Source organism: Ammospiza caudacuta, chromosome 2, assembly GCF_027887145.1.
Source record: "Ammospiza caudacuta isolate bAmmCau1 chromosome 2, bAmmCau1.pri, whole genome shotgun sequence".
Classification (NCBI taxonomy): domain Eukaryota; kingdom Metazoa; phylum Chordata; class Aves; order Passeriformes; family Passerellidae; genus Ammospiza; species Ammospiza caudacuta.
Window position 1 is genome coordinate 114,553,854 of NC_080594.1, and position 14,450 is coordinate 114,568,303.

Below are 14,450 nucleotides of genomic sequence, written 5' to 3' on the forward strand. Positions count from 1 at the left end.
TTTGTACTGAGAAAGGGCAGATGTGCTGGATTATCCCTTCCCTGAGCTGGCAGACAGCTTTTTGTTTTAACAGAGGTCCTTGAAGCTCTGTTTTCACCTTTTTTAGTAGAAGGTCCTAAAAAGTAAAGGCACTGGGCCTTGCTGTGGTATTAACCCTCTCTATAACTGCATTCCTCCAATATCTGTTAGCAGCACACACCCCATGTAATATTACTTCAAAAAGAATTATGATTTTATATAATCAAAATTATATAAAATTACTTAATAAAGAATTATATACTTAATACATAATTAATACATACATACATACACATACTTAATACATATTACTTAATAAAGTAATATGTACATATTAATATTACTTAATAAAGAATTATGATTTTCAGAGGGGAGGACACTTAATAAAATATTAAAATTTCCATACAGTGCTTCAGATTAGCCCTGTAGTCTCTCTTTCCTTCCCCCTGCCTTTAGATGAAGAGCTCAGAGTGCAGTAGTGGCTCTGTGACTGAGACTCTGCCCATCAGCCCAAATTTGCTGTTCAGACAGGGGTCAGACAGCCCCAGCCCAGCACTGCTCCCAGGGCTAGACCTGCTGGAAGGAAGGATTCTCTCCTGATTCTCTCCAGGCAATCACAGCCCCTGCTCTGGGCGTGGGGGATGCTCCTCCTGTGCTTCCTGATGTGTGCCCTGCCCCTGGCACAGCAGGCAGGAGACAGACTTGCCTTTCTCTTTGTGTGGCAAAATTGTCTGCTCCTCTGGCACAATCTGAGACTTGGGGTGGTGGCACAGCTTGGGGTTAATTCCTGTAGTTTTGGCTGCAAGCCCCAGCATAGCCCTGGGCAGGGAAGGGACCTTGCAGAACTCATCTCTCACTGCCTTTCCAACCACTGAGGGAAGGTGCTTGAGGATCTTGTTTCCTTTGGATTGGTGTGGGGTAACTAATCCAAGCAGGCAGCAGGACTCAGATCTGAGGCCTGCAGGAAACCACTTGACATGGCAGGAAATGAAAAAAAAAGAGTTAGATAAACTCTGTGGGTCACTCAGGCAGCCATGTGTTAGCACGGGAGCTAAGCCAGTAGGTTATTTGCTTTTCAGTTAAGAAAACAGTAGTCCTGAAAATAATACATCCAGAACACTACAAACTTGTTTAAAAATGGAATATTGCAAGGCCTCCCCTGTTTGCAGTGAGCTCCTTTGTGAAACTGGCAGCCAGAGCTCTTCTGCCTAGCAGGGAGACAATATTAAAACCAAATTAATAACTTACCAGCCCAGCTCACTGGGGCTGGATTTACTCCCTGCTGTGGAAATACTTGTGCCAGAGAGAAAGCTGGAGAACTGATGTGTCTGAGGCTGTTGGGAAATGGGAATTTCTTTCCTGGAATTTGCTAGAGTTGGCTTTCCTCTGCTCCCATCTCTGATAGGTATAGCCCCACCACACAAGGGTCACTGTGTCTGGGAACTATTTCAGCCTCTCTGAATTCAGCCTTAGCCTCTTCCAGGTCTGTTAGCACTGTTGTGTTTTTCCAGCTTTTCTTGCCATTGGGCTCCAGTCTTACTGAAGTTGTGGGTTTTTTGCATGCAGAAGAGAGCAACAAGTAACACAACTTTAGACTTTTTTAGTTATCATTTGGCATTTTATATTTCTCAGGAGGTATGTATTCCCATTGATCTCCTTGGGCTATGCCATTAACCAAATATGTTTTAAGCTGAGCAAGCTAAGGATAGGAGAGCTGTTTGCAAGTTACATCACTCTGTAAAAGCACAGTCAGCAGAAGGACTTTTGGAAAGAGATTTTCACTGAAAAATGTAAAACTGGGAGCCTTTTGCCTCTATTCCTGATTAGAACAGGCTTATCTTTTTCCCTTTGCCCCCCTGCAGTATCAACAGGACATAAGGGCAGGGATAATTTCTCCTCACCCTGATTTGGGTGGCCTGGCAGCATTGCACCCCATCTCTGCTGAAGGGCAGAATTTATGGGGTTAAAGCATGTCAAGGAAGGAATGTCAAACACAGGTGGGTGGCACCTGTGTTCCCAACCAGAAAAAAAAGACTAGCAATAAATGAATTTTGAGAAGCAGTGTTTGATGATCTTTTAGAAAAGCAAAATGTTGTGCAATAAGAATAAAATGGTTATTTGTGTGTTACTGCTTGGTATCAGTATTTCCTAATTTGATACAGCTTTAGTTCATGACAGTAAAAGCTGTAGGATGCAGTATATCCCTTTGCATGCACTATTTGGCCCTCTTTTTTGTGGCTGAGCAGTGCTGCAGCCTGGCACTGAGAAATTATCCTCAAGGGAAAGGAGGAGCCAGTGTCTTTGGAGGATTCCCTGCTGGGAGCTCACAGGAGCATTTACTCTGCTCTTGCCATGGCAGAAGTGCTTTGCGTGCAGGTGTGCACCTGGAAAAGCCTCCCCCTGCCACCTTCCTTCAGTGTAAGCCTGAAAAAGAACAAGATAGGCATAAAAGAGAGAAAAAATATCTGGTACGTGGCATTCACAGTCTCTGAAAAAATCCCTTCGCCCAGGGTTTTTCTCCTGGGAAGCTGAGAGGCCTCAGAGAAAAGGAAAACAATTCTTATCTCATTTGCTTCTCCTGTGTTGTGCTCACATGTGGAATGTGTTTGGAGATTGTTTACCCACAGGTGATTGTTTCATTAGATTCTGTGTGAGTTGTTTTCACTCTTTAGCCAATCAGTGCCAAGCTGTGTCGAGACTCTGGAAAGAGTCACGAGTTTTCATCATTATCTTTTCAGCATTTAGTACGTGTCCTGTCTGTATTTTTTAGTATAGTATAGTATTCTTTAATATAATATAGTATCATAAAGTGATAAATTAGCCTTCTGAGAACATGGAGTCAGATGCATCATTCCTCCCTGCCATGGGGATCCCTGCAAATACAATAGTGACCACAAGACTGAGATTACATACCAAGAAATCCAGAGGTAACCAACCACTTCCTGGTGACTTGAAAGCACAACATTTGTTGTAAATTAAAAAAAAAAAAAAAAAAACAAACAAAAAAAATAAAACAAAACACCAAAAAAATTTTGAAATTGGGAATCTCAGGCTGAACTAATTGCTGAGATCACCAGCTGGTGCTTTGCTTGCTGTGGTCCCTCACCCACATACATTTGCCTCCCTTACTGTACCTATCCTGGGGCTGACAAAAGTCCACCAAAGTGTAGGAATTTCAGTATTTTACTGGTTTTGCCAAGTCTGAAAGCTCACTATGATCACTGAGTTTTGCCTTGCACCTTTTATCTTTGTTATGATCTTTGCAGAGAAAGATGTCCTGCAGAACATCAGACACCCAAATGTTTTTACACACAAATACACGATTATCAGTGGGGGAGATCAATAAATTCTCTCTCTCAAGTGTTTGGCTCCTGCTTTGTGTCTCTGTCCCTGGATCCCCATTTTTTGCATTTGAATCACTGCAGCCTCTCTCTTGATCTGTGATTCTCACCTGCCAGGTGTGATGGGCTCCATGGCACTGAAAAGCAGGTTGCAAATTGCTTCAGTGCCACAGCTCCTGTCTGTCAGAGTCAGAGTGTTCCCTGCATCCTCACACCAACTTCTGGCACAGCTGGAAGGGCAGAGGACAGAGAGGTCTGATGAGAAATTCACCACTGACTTACCTGGGGGAAGGTTCAAAGCTAATTAATGAAATATTACCTGCTCCTCCAGTCGTGTTTCAGATTAAAGTTATCACAAAGAAGCAGCTGCTGTTAGATTGTTTCTCTTATCATTGTATCACAGGATTATCTGAAACAGTTTCAGATAATAACAGTTTCAGCCACTGCTGCAACTCTGTGTCACACACATTTTAAATACTGACACCACTTTTGCAAGTGTACAATATTTTTCTTCCTGCAGCCAAAAAACTTCCTGTTCTTTTTTTTATTGGCTAGGTTTCTTCCATGGAACAATAAAGAGATATGTTTGTTTTTAAAGTGAGGTGTACCAGAAAGGTGCTTAAATAGTTAGAAATGCACTCAATTTTAGACACAAATTTCCGGATGCACATTTCAGCAGCAGGCAAATAGAAGATTCATTTAAATGTAATAATGAAGGATGCTTAGGAACAATAATGAAGGATGCCAAAAACTTCCTGTTCAGACTTTTTTTTTTTATAGGCTAGGTTTCTTCCATGGAACAATAAGGAGGTATGTTTGTTTTTAAAGTGAGTTGTACCATAAAGGTGCTTAAATGGTTTGAAATGCATTCAATTTTTGACCCACACAAATTACAGGATGCACATTTCAGCAGCAGTCAAATAGAAGATTCATGAAATGAAATAGTGAAGGATGCTTAGGAACAAGGAATATTACCTCTTTGCCCATGGTTTGAGTATCCTTAGCCCAGAATTTGACAACCTGCTCAGACCAAATGTACCCCTCCCCACCCCTTCAGAACAAATGGATAAAGATATTATTTAAATAGATATATAGAAAAACGTATTATTGTCCTATTTAATGCCAGTCCAGCTGGTTTTATCCCTCCTGTTTAGCAACATGCATTCCATTGCTTGCATTCATATGCAGGATTAAAAAAAAAAAAAAAGGAAAAACCCAGCCAGGTCTTTTGGGCAAAAAAGGCCAAATGTGATGACTCTGAGAATTTTGTGTTCTTGAGTAATGAAGATCTGCTCTGTTGTATTTCAGCTGTTTGTGGTTTTATGTGCATTTCAGGGAAAGTCACGAAATTTTGATGACATTTCCCCTTCAACATGGAATCCTTTGGTTTTTCTGGATTACAATAACTTCTGGAGAACCGTGGACAAGATGGGAGAAGAGGTAGGCTGTCAAAATTCAGTGTTTCCTGCAATGCTCCATGAATAAATCGAGTTTGGTTTTGTTTTGTTTCTGGCAGTGTTTTTTATTGCTTCTTTAATGTATTTTAAAAAAAAAACAAAACCCAATAACAGAACAAAACAGAAAGGAAGCATCCATCAGAAAGATTTCTGTATTTCCCAGGAGCTGTCAGAAATAATAGGTTTTCCTCACTGAGAGTGGGGTGGACTTGTAAAGACCCCTTCTAACCCAAACTATTCTATGATTCTGTGAGAGGAGATAAAAAGATCTGGAGGTGTCTAAGATATCCGAAAAAATGAGGTTGAACTCATTTTTAAGTGTAAGTATTTTCTTATGACAGAAAAAAATATTCCATGAGCTGGGAGATTAGAAGGGGTATTTTCCCCTTCCCTCATGACAGCATTTTGAGTAAAGATGATTTTTTTGTTTTTGTAGCTGCCTAAGCTGGGCTCCAGTTTGACTCCACTGTAACTTTAAATATAAAGTTCAAAATATAAGCAGTACAACTGCAGCCCTGGAGCATTATACTCTCTTTCAAATATTCATCAGTTTCCACAGAATATAGCAACAAACCAAGGCCTTTACCTTATCAGAATCTTCAAGCATAACTCACTGTACTCTTGCAAATTCCACTGGTTTTATGTGGTTTTGCAGAATCAAAATTATGTATTATAGTACATATGTTTTTGTCAGTAGTACATTTTTTAAAGATTTAGAGATATGGTGGTATCCTCCACATCATGTTACTTACATGCAAAGAATTATTATTACGAATTTAACTGCCTAAAATATTTCAAAAATATCTAGACATTTTTTTCTTACTCTGAAATTAGCAGAGAGACATAGGGGCCTTTGGAAATTCATGTTGGAACTGACTGGAAAAAGAACTTTCCCCTCAATTTCTAGAGGACACCAAGGCAACTAAATTGTAATTGCTTCTGGACAGCTAAAGGCCAGATGAGTCCCAACACAAGGATATGGGGATCACTGGTCAGCCAAAGACAGATTTGATGGTCGTGGTACAATTCCTGCCCAAAGGTGTGAATGGAAACTATTCCATTTAGTGAATTTGTTCCAAATTTATATCCATGTGCAGGGGGAAAAAAGTAACTCCTGGCCAACAAATCAATTAAGTCTGTGCTACTATCTAGCACACCAGGCAATGGTGAAGTACTGAATCATTCCTTGGATATTCACCTCTGTCTCCAGATTCCTGTTGATGCACCATGGGATGCTCCACATGCTGAAGAATGGGACAAAATGACCATGAAAGAGCTGATAAATAAGATTTGCTGGACCAAGTATGTAAATCTTTACCTGCTTTGAAATTCCAGCTGTGGAATGATTGTGGCTTTTTGGGCAGGGTCTGTGGTACAGCTGAGGACAGATTGTTTGAGATGGGCTTTGGTTGGCTGGCAGGTGGCATCAGAGGTGCTGGGGGGCCTGGGGTTTGCTTCAGCAGGTCCCTGCACACAGCAGGGGTGGTGAGGGCTCTTCCCACCATCCTTCCACTTCCAACCATTGGATCGTTGAACTCCGGCCAGCTCTCCTGTGGCTCTCTGCCTTACAGTGGAGTTTCCCATGAGACACTGGCATTCAGGGCCTTGAGGAGGATGGAATCCGTCCTTCCAAATTCCAGGGCTGCAATTCTGCTGTTTGCTGTACTCCTCTCAGGATCTTCAACTCCACAATCTCATGGCCACTGCAGCCAAGGCTGCCCTTCACCTTTGCATCATCACACAGATCCTCCTTCTGTTGGATCTGTTACTCTGTGAGTAATAGATCCAGCAGAATATCCACAAGAGCTGGTAGGAAGAGGGCTCAAGGTCTTGTATCATCTATAAAATGACCAGTGTGGGAACCCAGGGCACAGGGAATATTTCTCAGTCTGCTCTGGGGTGTCCTGACCCCCAGGGCAGCACTGACTTTGACCCTCATCCATGGAGAAAGTTTCCCAGACTTCAAGATAGTTTAGAATCCACAAAAGTGTGAAATAGATTATAGAGAGCAGTGTAGGTGGATCACTTGGTGAAAAATTGAGGTTTTGGGGTTTTTGGTATGTTAGGGATGGAAGCAAGATGGAGGGCACAGGGTGTTGTCCTGGGTTTCTTCTTCATGCTTCTTCTTCCTCCTTCTCCATGGGTTTGGGTGGCATTTTGTAATTGGGCAGAAAAGTCCCCATTGCAGCTCTTTGGGATCAGTGATTGGGTTAAAAGGGAAAATAATCCAGGTGTCAGTTCTTCATTGGATAGTTTAGTCTTAAAAGATCTTGTAACAAGAGATTGTTGCCATTTTGTGCCTTCTAATGAAAAGCTGCCAAACTCACAGTAGTGAGACTATTTTACTGATAGGAAATAATAAACACCTGAGTCTGAACTTGAACTATTGTCTCAAGTATCTTCAATCCAGACCCAGAGAAACCCACGAGTGGCACCCCCACAGACCAGTGTGTTTTCTGTGAGGGACTGCACTGTGCACATAGAAAAAGGAAAAATGTTCAATACATTGAAGTGATGACAACTGGAAATTTCTTACTTTCCTTTCTCTTTTTAATAATTTCTCTTTATAAGGCAAAGAGGAGTGTGCTCTTATGAGCACTTGTGGCCCCACTTGCTGTGCCAGCCCCTGTGCTGTTCTCTAACATCTCCTCCCTCCTATTCAGTGTCTTTTATTGGTGTGGCTGTGCTCTGTTTGCTCTTTCATTCTGGCTGCAGTTTAGTGCTGTGCCTGCAGCTTCCTGACCAAAACTCTCCATTTGAAATTCGTTTTTATGGCTTAGGTCTTGCTCCAGCTCCATGGGATATGCTGTACAGCCATTTGGATTTGCTCAGGCTCCCTGTGGCATTGCAGTTTTCTTTGCAATTAGTTTTATGAGCCTTTTGCCTGCAGACTTGGTTACTTTGAACTGCTGTTGCAAGTGCACTGCAAGACACTTCCTCTTCAGTTTTTACTGCTGCTTTTAGCCATGGAGCTGGTGGAGCATGAGCAGGGCTGGGTTTGTAGTGATCCCTCCTTTAACAGACTTCTCTGCTGGGCAGCTTCTACTGCCAATGTTGTCAGTAAAACATTCAGTTTTAATGGATGTGCTCGGCTGAAGTGCATTCAAAAACTGAGTGAAAACCCATTTTAGATCTTTAAGCCAAGCCACATTTTTCTACACACAGTTAAAAAACAGTGCTTAAACAGAAAAACTCTTCCACAGCATTTTCTGTGTGACTCAGAGCCAAGATTACAAAATATTTGTTGTGTCACAGATAATCTACTGATCCTGGAGACTTTTTTCACATCTCTTAGACCTGAACCTGCTGCAGCTGTTTAATGTCTTGGTGCCTCTCAGGATTGTCACAGCAGGTTATTGTGTGCAGGCTGTTTTCACATCCTGGCTAGTGAAACAGGGGTGAATGGACTTCATACTTTGGAAATGAGATTATAAAAATTTATAAGTTACATATTTTAGCCCAGATAACTTGCAAAGTTCCTTCTTTTATCAGATGATTATAAATTCATGTTGCTTCATGAAGCTTCTTTGAAGTCAAAGTCCTTTTACCTTCTTTGCAAAATTATCTCAATTTCCTTACAAATCTGGGGCCACAAATGCAAGAAATGTGAATAGTCAGATTTTCTGTTGCTGCTGCTGTTTCTCTGTTTATTTCAGAGGATGAACTGTGGTAGACAGGTGACCCTTTCCTTATTTTTATGGCAATGATTGCCAATTTGGTTTCTCTGTCTGGATTATTTGCCAAGTTTGATTCTTGATTTCTCAAAGGATCAGTGCAGCAGTGTTACATGGCACGTGGGGGATGTCCAGGCTGTGTGGCTGCTCAGTCCCTCAGGATCCATCAGACCCCAGAGCTGATGTGCCCAATGAGCTCCCCATGAGAAACGCAGAAAATTTTCACTAACAGATTACAAAAAATGTTCTTCTGCTGAGAAAAATATTTATTCTGATGAAATGAATGGCAGCTGGGAAACTATTTAATGGAGATGAAATCAGCGGGATTTCAAACTAAATAAGTAAATACTTTGGGAGGGAAGGAGGTGCTGGTAGAAACCCATTTAAACAGACGTGCTATAGACTGAAAAATTAAACAAATATTAACCAACTTGACTTTTCTGACTTTGTGAAAGCAGCCCTTGTTTAGTAAGACAAATAAAACCCTGAAATCAGTCAGGAATTCATATTTTCTCACAGTCTTTTCCTGGTGCTGTGTCTCACAGAGCTGTCAGAGACTTTGCCACGGTCTTTGTGAACGTCAACGTCACGTCTGAGCCCCACGAGGTCTCTGCCCTCTGGTTCCTGTGGTATGTGAGGCAGTGTGGCGGCACATTCAGGATTTTCTCTATCACCAATGGGGGCCAGGTACAAAATGTCTCATTTCCTTTCTCCTCTCTTGAAACTGTAATGAGCAAGTGTAGCGTTGTACCCATCAAAACCCTGAAATTAATGAAAAGATGAGAGCATGTGGCACCAGAGAGAAATGTGTTCTCATGGGGTGATACAGCCCTGTCAACTATCCCTGTTTAATGAAGGATTTTATTAGCTAGGATGTGGAATAAATTGGGACTATTTAAACAATTGGGGGCTTTCTGCATTCACTTCAGCACAGTACTGTTGTTGCAGTTGTGTTGCTTTTTTTGCCAATTTATTTTCTATGGGTTGTTTGGCACATTTGAATGTTTACAAGAGTTCAGAACAAGTGAACTTCAGAGTGAAATGTGGATGGGTTTTTGGTGTTGAAGACTCTAATGACAAGAGCTGGAAGTGAATAGCAAAAGGCCCTTCCTCCTTGGGTCAGTTCACATGGCAGCAGTTTCCATCTACATCTGTCCATTGTAAGAATAACCATGTGTCAGGAAGGATGTAAGCAGTGCTGATGCTGTCCTGTGGTAGGAGGCAGACCTGGCTAAGAGCCTTCCTCCTCAGGAGCCCCTCAGTCAAGTTTGCTGTCCCACATCAGCAGCTGCTGGATGCTGCAGCAAGAGTTAAAAATAAAATTAATCCCAAGATACTCATAAATGAAACTTGTGGAGAAGGGGAAGCCACCTGGGAAGAGCTTTACTTTTCTTTGTAGTTGGATGGGAAAAGCTGTCTTTGTTCCTATCATGCTTCCTTCTTCCCTCACCCCAATCAATTTTAGTTGAGCAGAAGCACTAAGGTTTCTGGCCTAATGGCCCGTCCAAGTCTTATAAAACCTGTTTGGGCAGCCATTTCAGTCTTTCAGCACAAAACTTTATGGATCCTTTCCTCTCTGCCAGCATCTCACATGTAAAAGGGAGCTGCTTTACCTCCTGCAGGTGGCTGGTAGATAAAAGAGGTTTTAGTGCTTCCCCTGGCCCTCTGCATGGACATTACACATTATGTGTGTCACAGATTGTGGTTTTTTTCCCTGGCAGAACTGTCTTTGTGTCTTCCCAGAGAAGACACAGGGAGAAAGCTCATTACCTGGAGACCAGACTTGGTTAAAGATCTGTCTTGCTTCTGGGCTGGCACAGTATTTCACTGTACAGTTGGTTTCTTTGTCACATTGAGGGTTTCAGTTGCACCATGGTGGGTAAAATACTCAGAACCCATTTGAATGAAGTGATATGTTTATTTTTGCTAGAAAGACTGCACTATATGTGCATGTTCTCTAGGCTTAAAGAGTCTTTAAGCCAGGTCATTAGGGAAGCCATTGCAAAAGTGATTTAGTCAGTAATCCCCACTGAGGCTCAGGTTTGTGCCCTCGCTCTTCTGGAAGTCTGGGTGTCTTTATGGACCCTTAGGACTTGGAGATTTGGCCTGCAATTTCGTGATGGTGAGCAGAAGTCATATTCAATGTCATTGTGATTAATGCTGTTGATTTTTTTTTTTTGTCTGTGTTTCTTTCCTCTTTGTTGTTTTAGGAGAGGAAGTTTAAAGGGGGTTCTGGTCAGATATCGGAGAAAATAATGGAACGCCTGAAAGGCAGAGTTCAACTGGAGAGACCTGTGATCAGTATTGATCAGACAGGTGATAATGTCCTTGTGGAGACTCTGAACCATGAGATATATGAGGTAATTCAATCAGAATAAAAGTAGAGTATGCATTTAGTAGGGGAATATATCTGCTGTATCTCTTGGCCAGCTGTAATCAGGAAATGCCCATTTGTGTGTGTCTGTTTCTTGGACTATGCTGACACTCCATGGAACCTGCTTTACAGATTTATTTATGACTGGCTCACTTCTTGGTGTTCTGCTACTTGGTTTCTGTCATTACTCTGACTTCTCTGCCTTAAATTTCTTTTTCTATTTCTTTATATATTTTTACATTTTAGTTCTGCATTGAGGCCACTTCAAAGGAAGGAAAAAAAACCCTTCCTGTTTGTGTCCTGTTTCTGTACTGTGGTTCACAGTACAGAAAAAAAAAAAAAAAACCAAAAAAAAAAAAACCCAACACATTTCAAACACATTTAGTAAGATTTTGCCTCTGTACTGGGTGCTTTGAAATGCTCCATCAGCACATGATGACCCACAGGGCACCCAAGGGGCAGCAGCAGCCCCATCAGCCTGAGAGCAGCAGTGTTGGGATAAAGTGTCACCCTCCAGAGTCCTGCACTGCTCCAGTCAGACCCAGGGCCTGTGAGAGGGATGGAGCACAGTCAGGAAAGCTGGAATCGCCATTAGTATTCCTTGTCCTGAAGTAACATCCTATGAATGTGCAATTTTTTTAGCATCTTATAATTTGGACAAATGTGGGTTATGTTTTCCTGGAGATGATAAGGGCAGTTTTACCCACGTGGTGTCTCTTGTCTCATTTCCCCACCTGTCTCCAGCCAAGTTTCAACTCAGGTCTGTTTTTTCCACTCTGTGTTTCTGAAATGGCAGAATTACTTTTGTCATTTGGAAATCTGTGTGTGGGAAAGCCACCTGGCAGGGTCAGGAGTGGGAAAGCTGTTAGCAGCTATTAAAAGTGACTTTCAAACCTGTCCTGTGGGATGAGCTCATGGGGAGGCAGCGCCTTGTGCTGACTTTGCTCTTCATTTCAGAGCAAGTATGTGATCAGTGCCATCCCTCCAATCCTGACAACAAAGATTCACTACAAACCAGAGCTGCCACCAAACAGAAACCAGTTAATTCAGCGTTTGCCTATGGGCAGTGTCATAAAAACCATGATGTACTACAAGGAAGCCTTCTGGAGGAGGAAGGGTAGGTGGGGAAGGACTTGGGAGCTCTGTGCAAATTTTGAAATTTTGCTGTCTAACAATCAGGGAATAAATCCAAGGGAAGGTTAAATGTTCAAAACCCCAAAATCAAACATACAGAAAAGGGAAATTAAAGCTCCTTAGAAAGCAGAAATCTTTCTCTGAGCTTGAGTGCATGTCTTGTCCCAAAGATGAGTCCAGACCCAACCAGGATCCCAAATCTCACAGCAGTTGGCTGAGGTGGGATGACCAAGAGAACAAGGAGTGTTTCCCTGGGAAACCTTGCTGAAACCTGCAGAGCACAGAAGCATCAGCTTCCCTGCAGCATCAACTCCCTTCTTCTCCTGCCAGGGACACTTAGGTCAGCCAAAGAGAATTTACAGCTGGTGACAAGCAGAGCTTAAGGTGTAAGCAAGACCTTTCCCTGATTTTAATCTTCTGTTCTGCAGACTTGATATCTCAGAGGACTGGGAAAAGTAGGTTAGCTTTTTGTTTAGCTCTAGATATTTTTCCACTCAGTAATATTTTTTTTTTTTATTCTGTAATTTTTTTTTTCCTCAGCTTTAACTGATACTATTTTCAGAACTATTTGTATGAACAGATTAATTCTCCTTTATTCCTAACTATATTGAGAGTGGTAAAAATACTTCTTAATCAAAGCAATATAATTTTTGCATGTTTCAGGGCATAACCTGGCCATTGAGATTAGGCAGGAATATAGTCAAGCATTGTCATCTAGATGGGATTTTTTGCATGTTCATCTGAAACATGTCCTGATGTGATCCTAGATTAGACAGCCCATGTGTCTGCTGCATTACTGTTATGGAACACCATTCCTAACAATCTTATTACCAGCAAAATCAAGATAGTGGAGATTTGAGCCTGCAGTGACCAGATGTAATTACACTGGATTTTGTTTTGGTCAAAGTTACTCATGGAATGAATCACCATAATTCTGACTAGATCAATTTTTTTTAATGTTTATTCTCCCCAAAATAGAAAGCCAAAGGGACTTGCAGCAATCCACAGAAATTCCTTGTTGGCTGACAATGGAATTTTAAAGATTTTTACAAGTCTTTTTACATAATTTCCCAGAGTCAGAGAGAAGAGAGAAACTGTTACAGAGACACTTCAGACATGTGGGTCCTATTGATAATAACAGAATTACTGCACAATTCTGTTTATGGATAATTTTCCCTGCTCATTCCTAGCAGAAACAGTGATCACCAACAAGTTTTTCTAACAATCATCTTGGGGTTTCTTTCCCCTTAGGTTATTGTGGTTCCTTCGTCATTGAGGATGAAGAGTCTCCAATTGGAATAACCATAGATGACACAAAACCTGATGGAACTTTCCCTGCCATTATGGGGTAAAAGCTGCTGGGCCACACTCACAGATGTGTATTTTCTTTTGTAAGAGTTAGTGGGAGCAGGAGGGAGAGGGGAAATGACCAGGTTACATCAGTGTTTCCCACTTCCACAGTTTGCACCAATGGAGGAGAGCACTTCTGCCAAGCCTCTTGTGCCTCTCTAAAAGTCCATATAAATTTTTGGTTAAGGTTCTGCCACAAACAGCCTAATACAAGGATGTGGTTGGGAAGCACTTGCTGAATTCAGCTGTAGTAATTTTTAAGGATTCAGGTCACATTTGGTTCTTTTTGCTATGGCGTAGATTTAGAAATAAATCCCTGCCTTACCTATCTGTTTGAGCCTGTATTTGGCTTATGTTGGGCTTTTATGTTTAGTGCCTGGTTCAAAATGACAATGCATTTGTCCAAGAAATCCTCATTTTCTCCTCTCCCCACTGAGCTGAGGCAGGACAAGGAACATCAGCTGCTGGAGCAGGGAGGCAGCTGTGCAGTGAAAAAAAAAAATCAAGATTCTGTAGAAACTGACAAGTAAAAATGTTACAGTTTGGACAAACAGGTGGGAAAATACATGACAGCATTGACTGGCTTTTAAAATATCTGAAACCAAATGAACAAACAATTTTTACAAGTGTTTCCACCATAATCTGAGGTGACACTGCCAAAAAAAGCCAATATAAATGTCAGGCAACTGCTCCTTAAGTGTCTGGCAGGAAAAGCTCACCCCTTCTGCTGAGCTGTGCATGTTTATGGGCATGTTCAGGGCTTGAAAGCTTCCACGGCCTGAGAGCAGCAGACCTCCTCCAAACCCCACATGGCAAACAGTTTCCAGCTTTCTTTCTCCTCATGGATTTCTGTGACTTTCTAAAAGAGTGTAGGAGCATCCTTCATCCCCTGGATATCTCCAACAGGCCAGATGAGCTAATTGTCAAATCTGTTTCCTCCAAGATGGATAAACCTCAATCCTGGTTCTTGCAGGAGTGATCCATGGCACTGTGCAGAGCCTGTCAGAGCAGCAGGCTGCCATCACTTACACAAGTGACACAGGCAGCTGCCTGCTGGACTTCAAAAGCTTAATAAAGCTCAGAATTTCAGTCCTTCTGGATC

The 14,450-nt window shown here is 41.8% G+C and overlaps 1 protein-coding gene across 1 annotated transcript in view; it reads left to right on the forward strand.

Annotated features, from left to right (window-relative positions):
- Positions 1 to 14,450, forward strand: part of LOC131554954 (amine oxidase [flavin-containing] A-like) — a 36,033-nt gene that overhangs the window by 15,456 nt on the left and 6,127 nt on the right. Inside the window, exons 4-9 of the mRNA XM_058800585.1 lie at positions 4,695 to 4,799; positions 6,027 to 6,118; positions 9,036 to 9,177; positions 10,701 to 10,850; positions 11,822 to 11,981; positions 13,250 to 13,346. Of these exons, the coding sequence (XP_058656568.1) occupies positions 4,695 to 4,799; positions 6,027 to 6,118; positions 9,036 to 9,177; positions 10,701 to 10,850; positions 11,822 to 11,981; positions 13,250 to 13,346 (746 nt within the window). The remainder of the gene's footprint in view (positions 1 to 4,694; positions 4,800 to 6,026; positions 6,119 to 9,035; positions 9,178 to 10,700; positions 10,851 to 11,821; positions 11,982 to 13,249; positions 13,347 to 14,450) is intronic.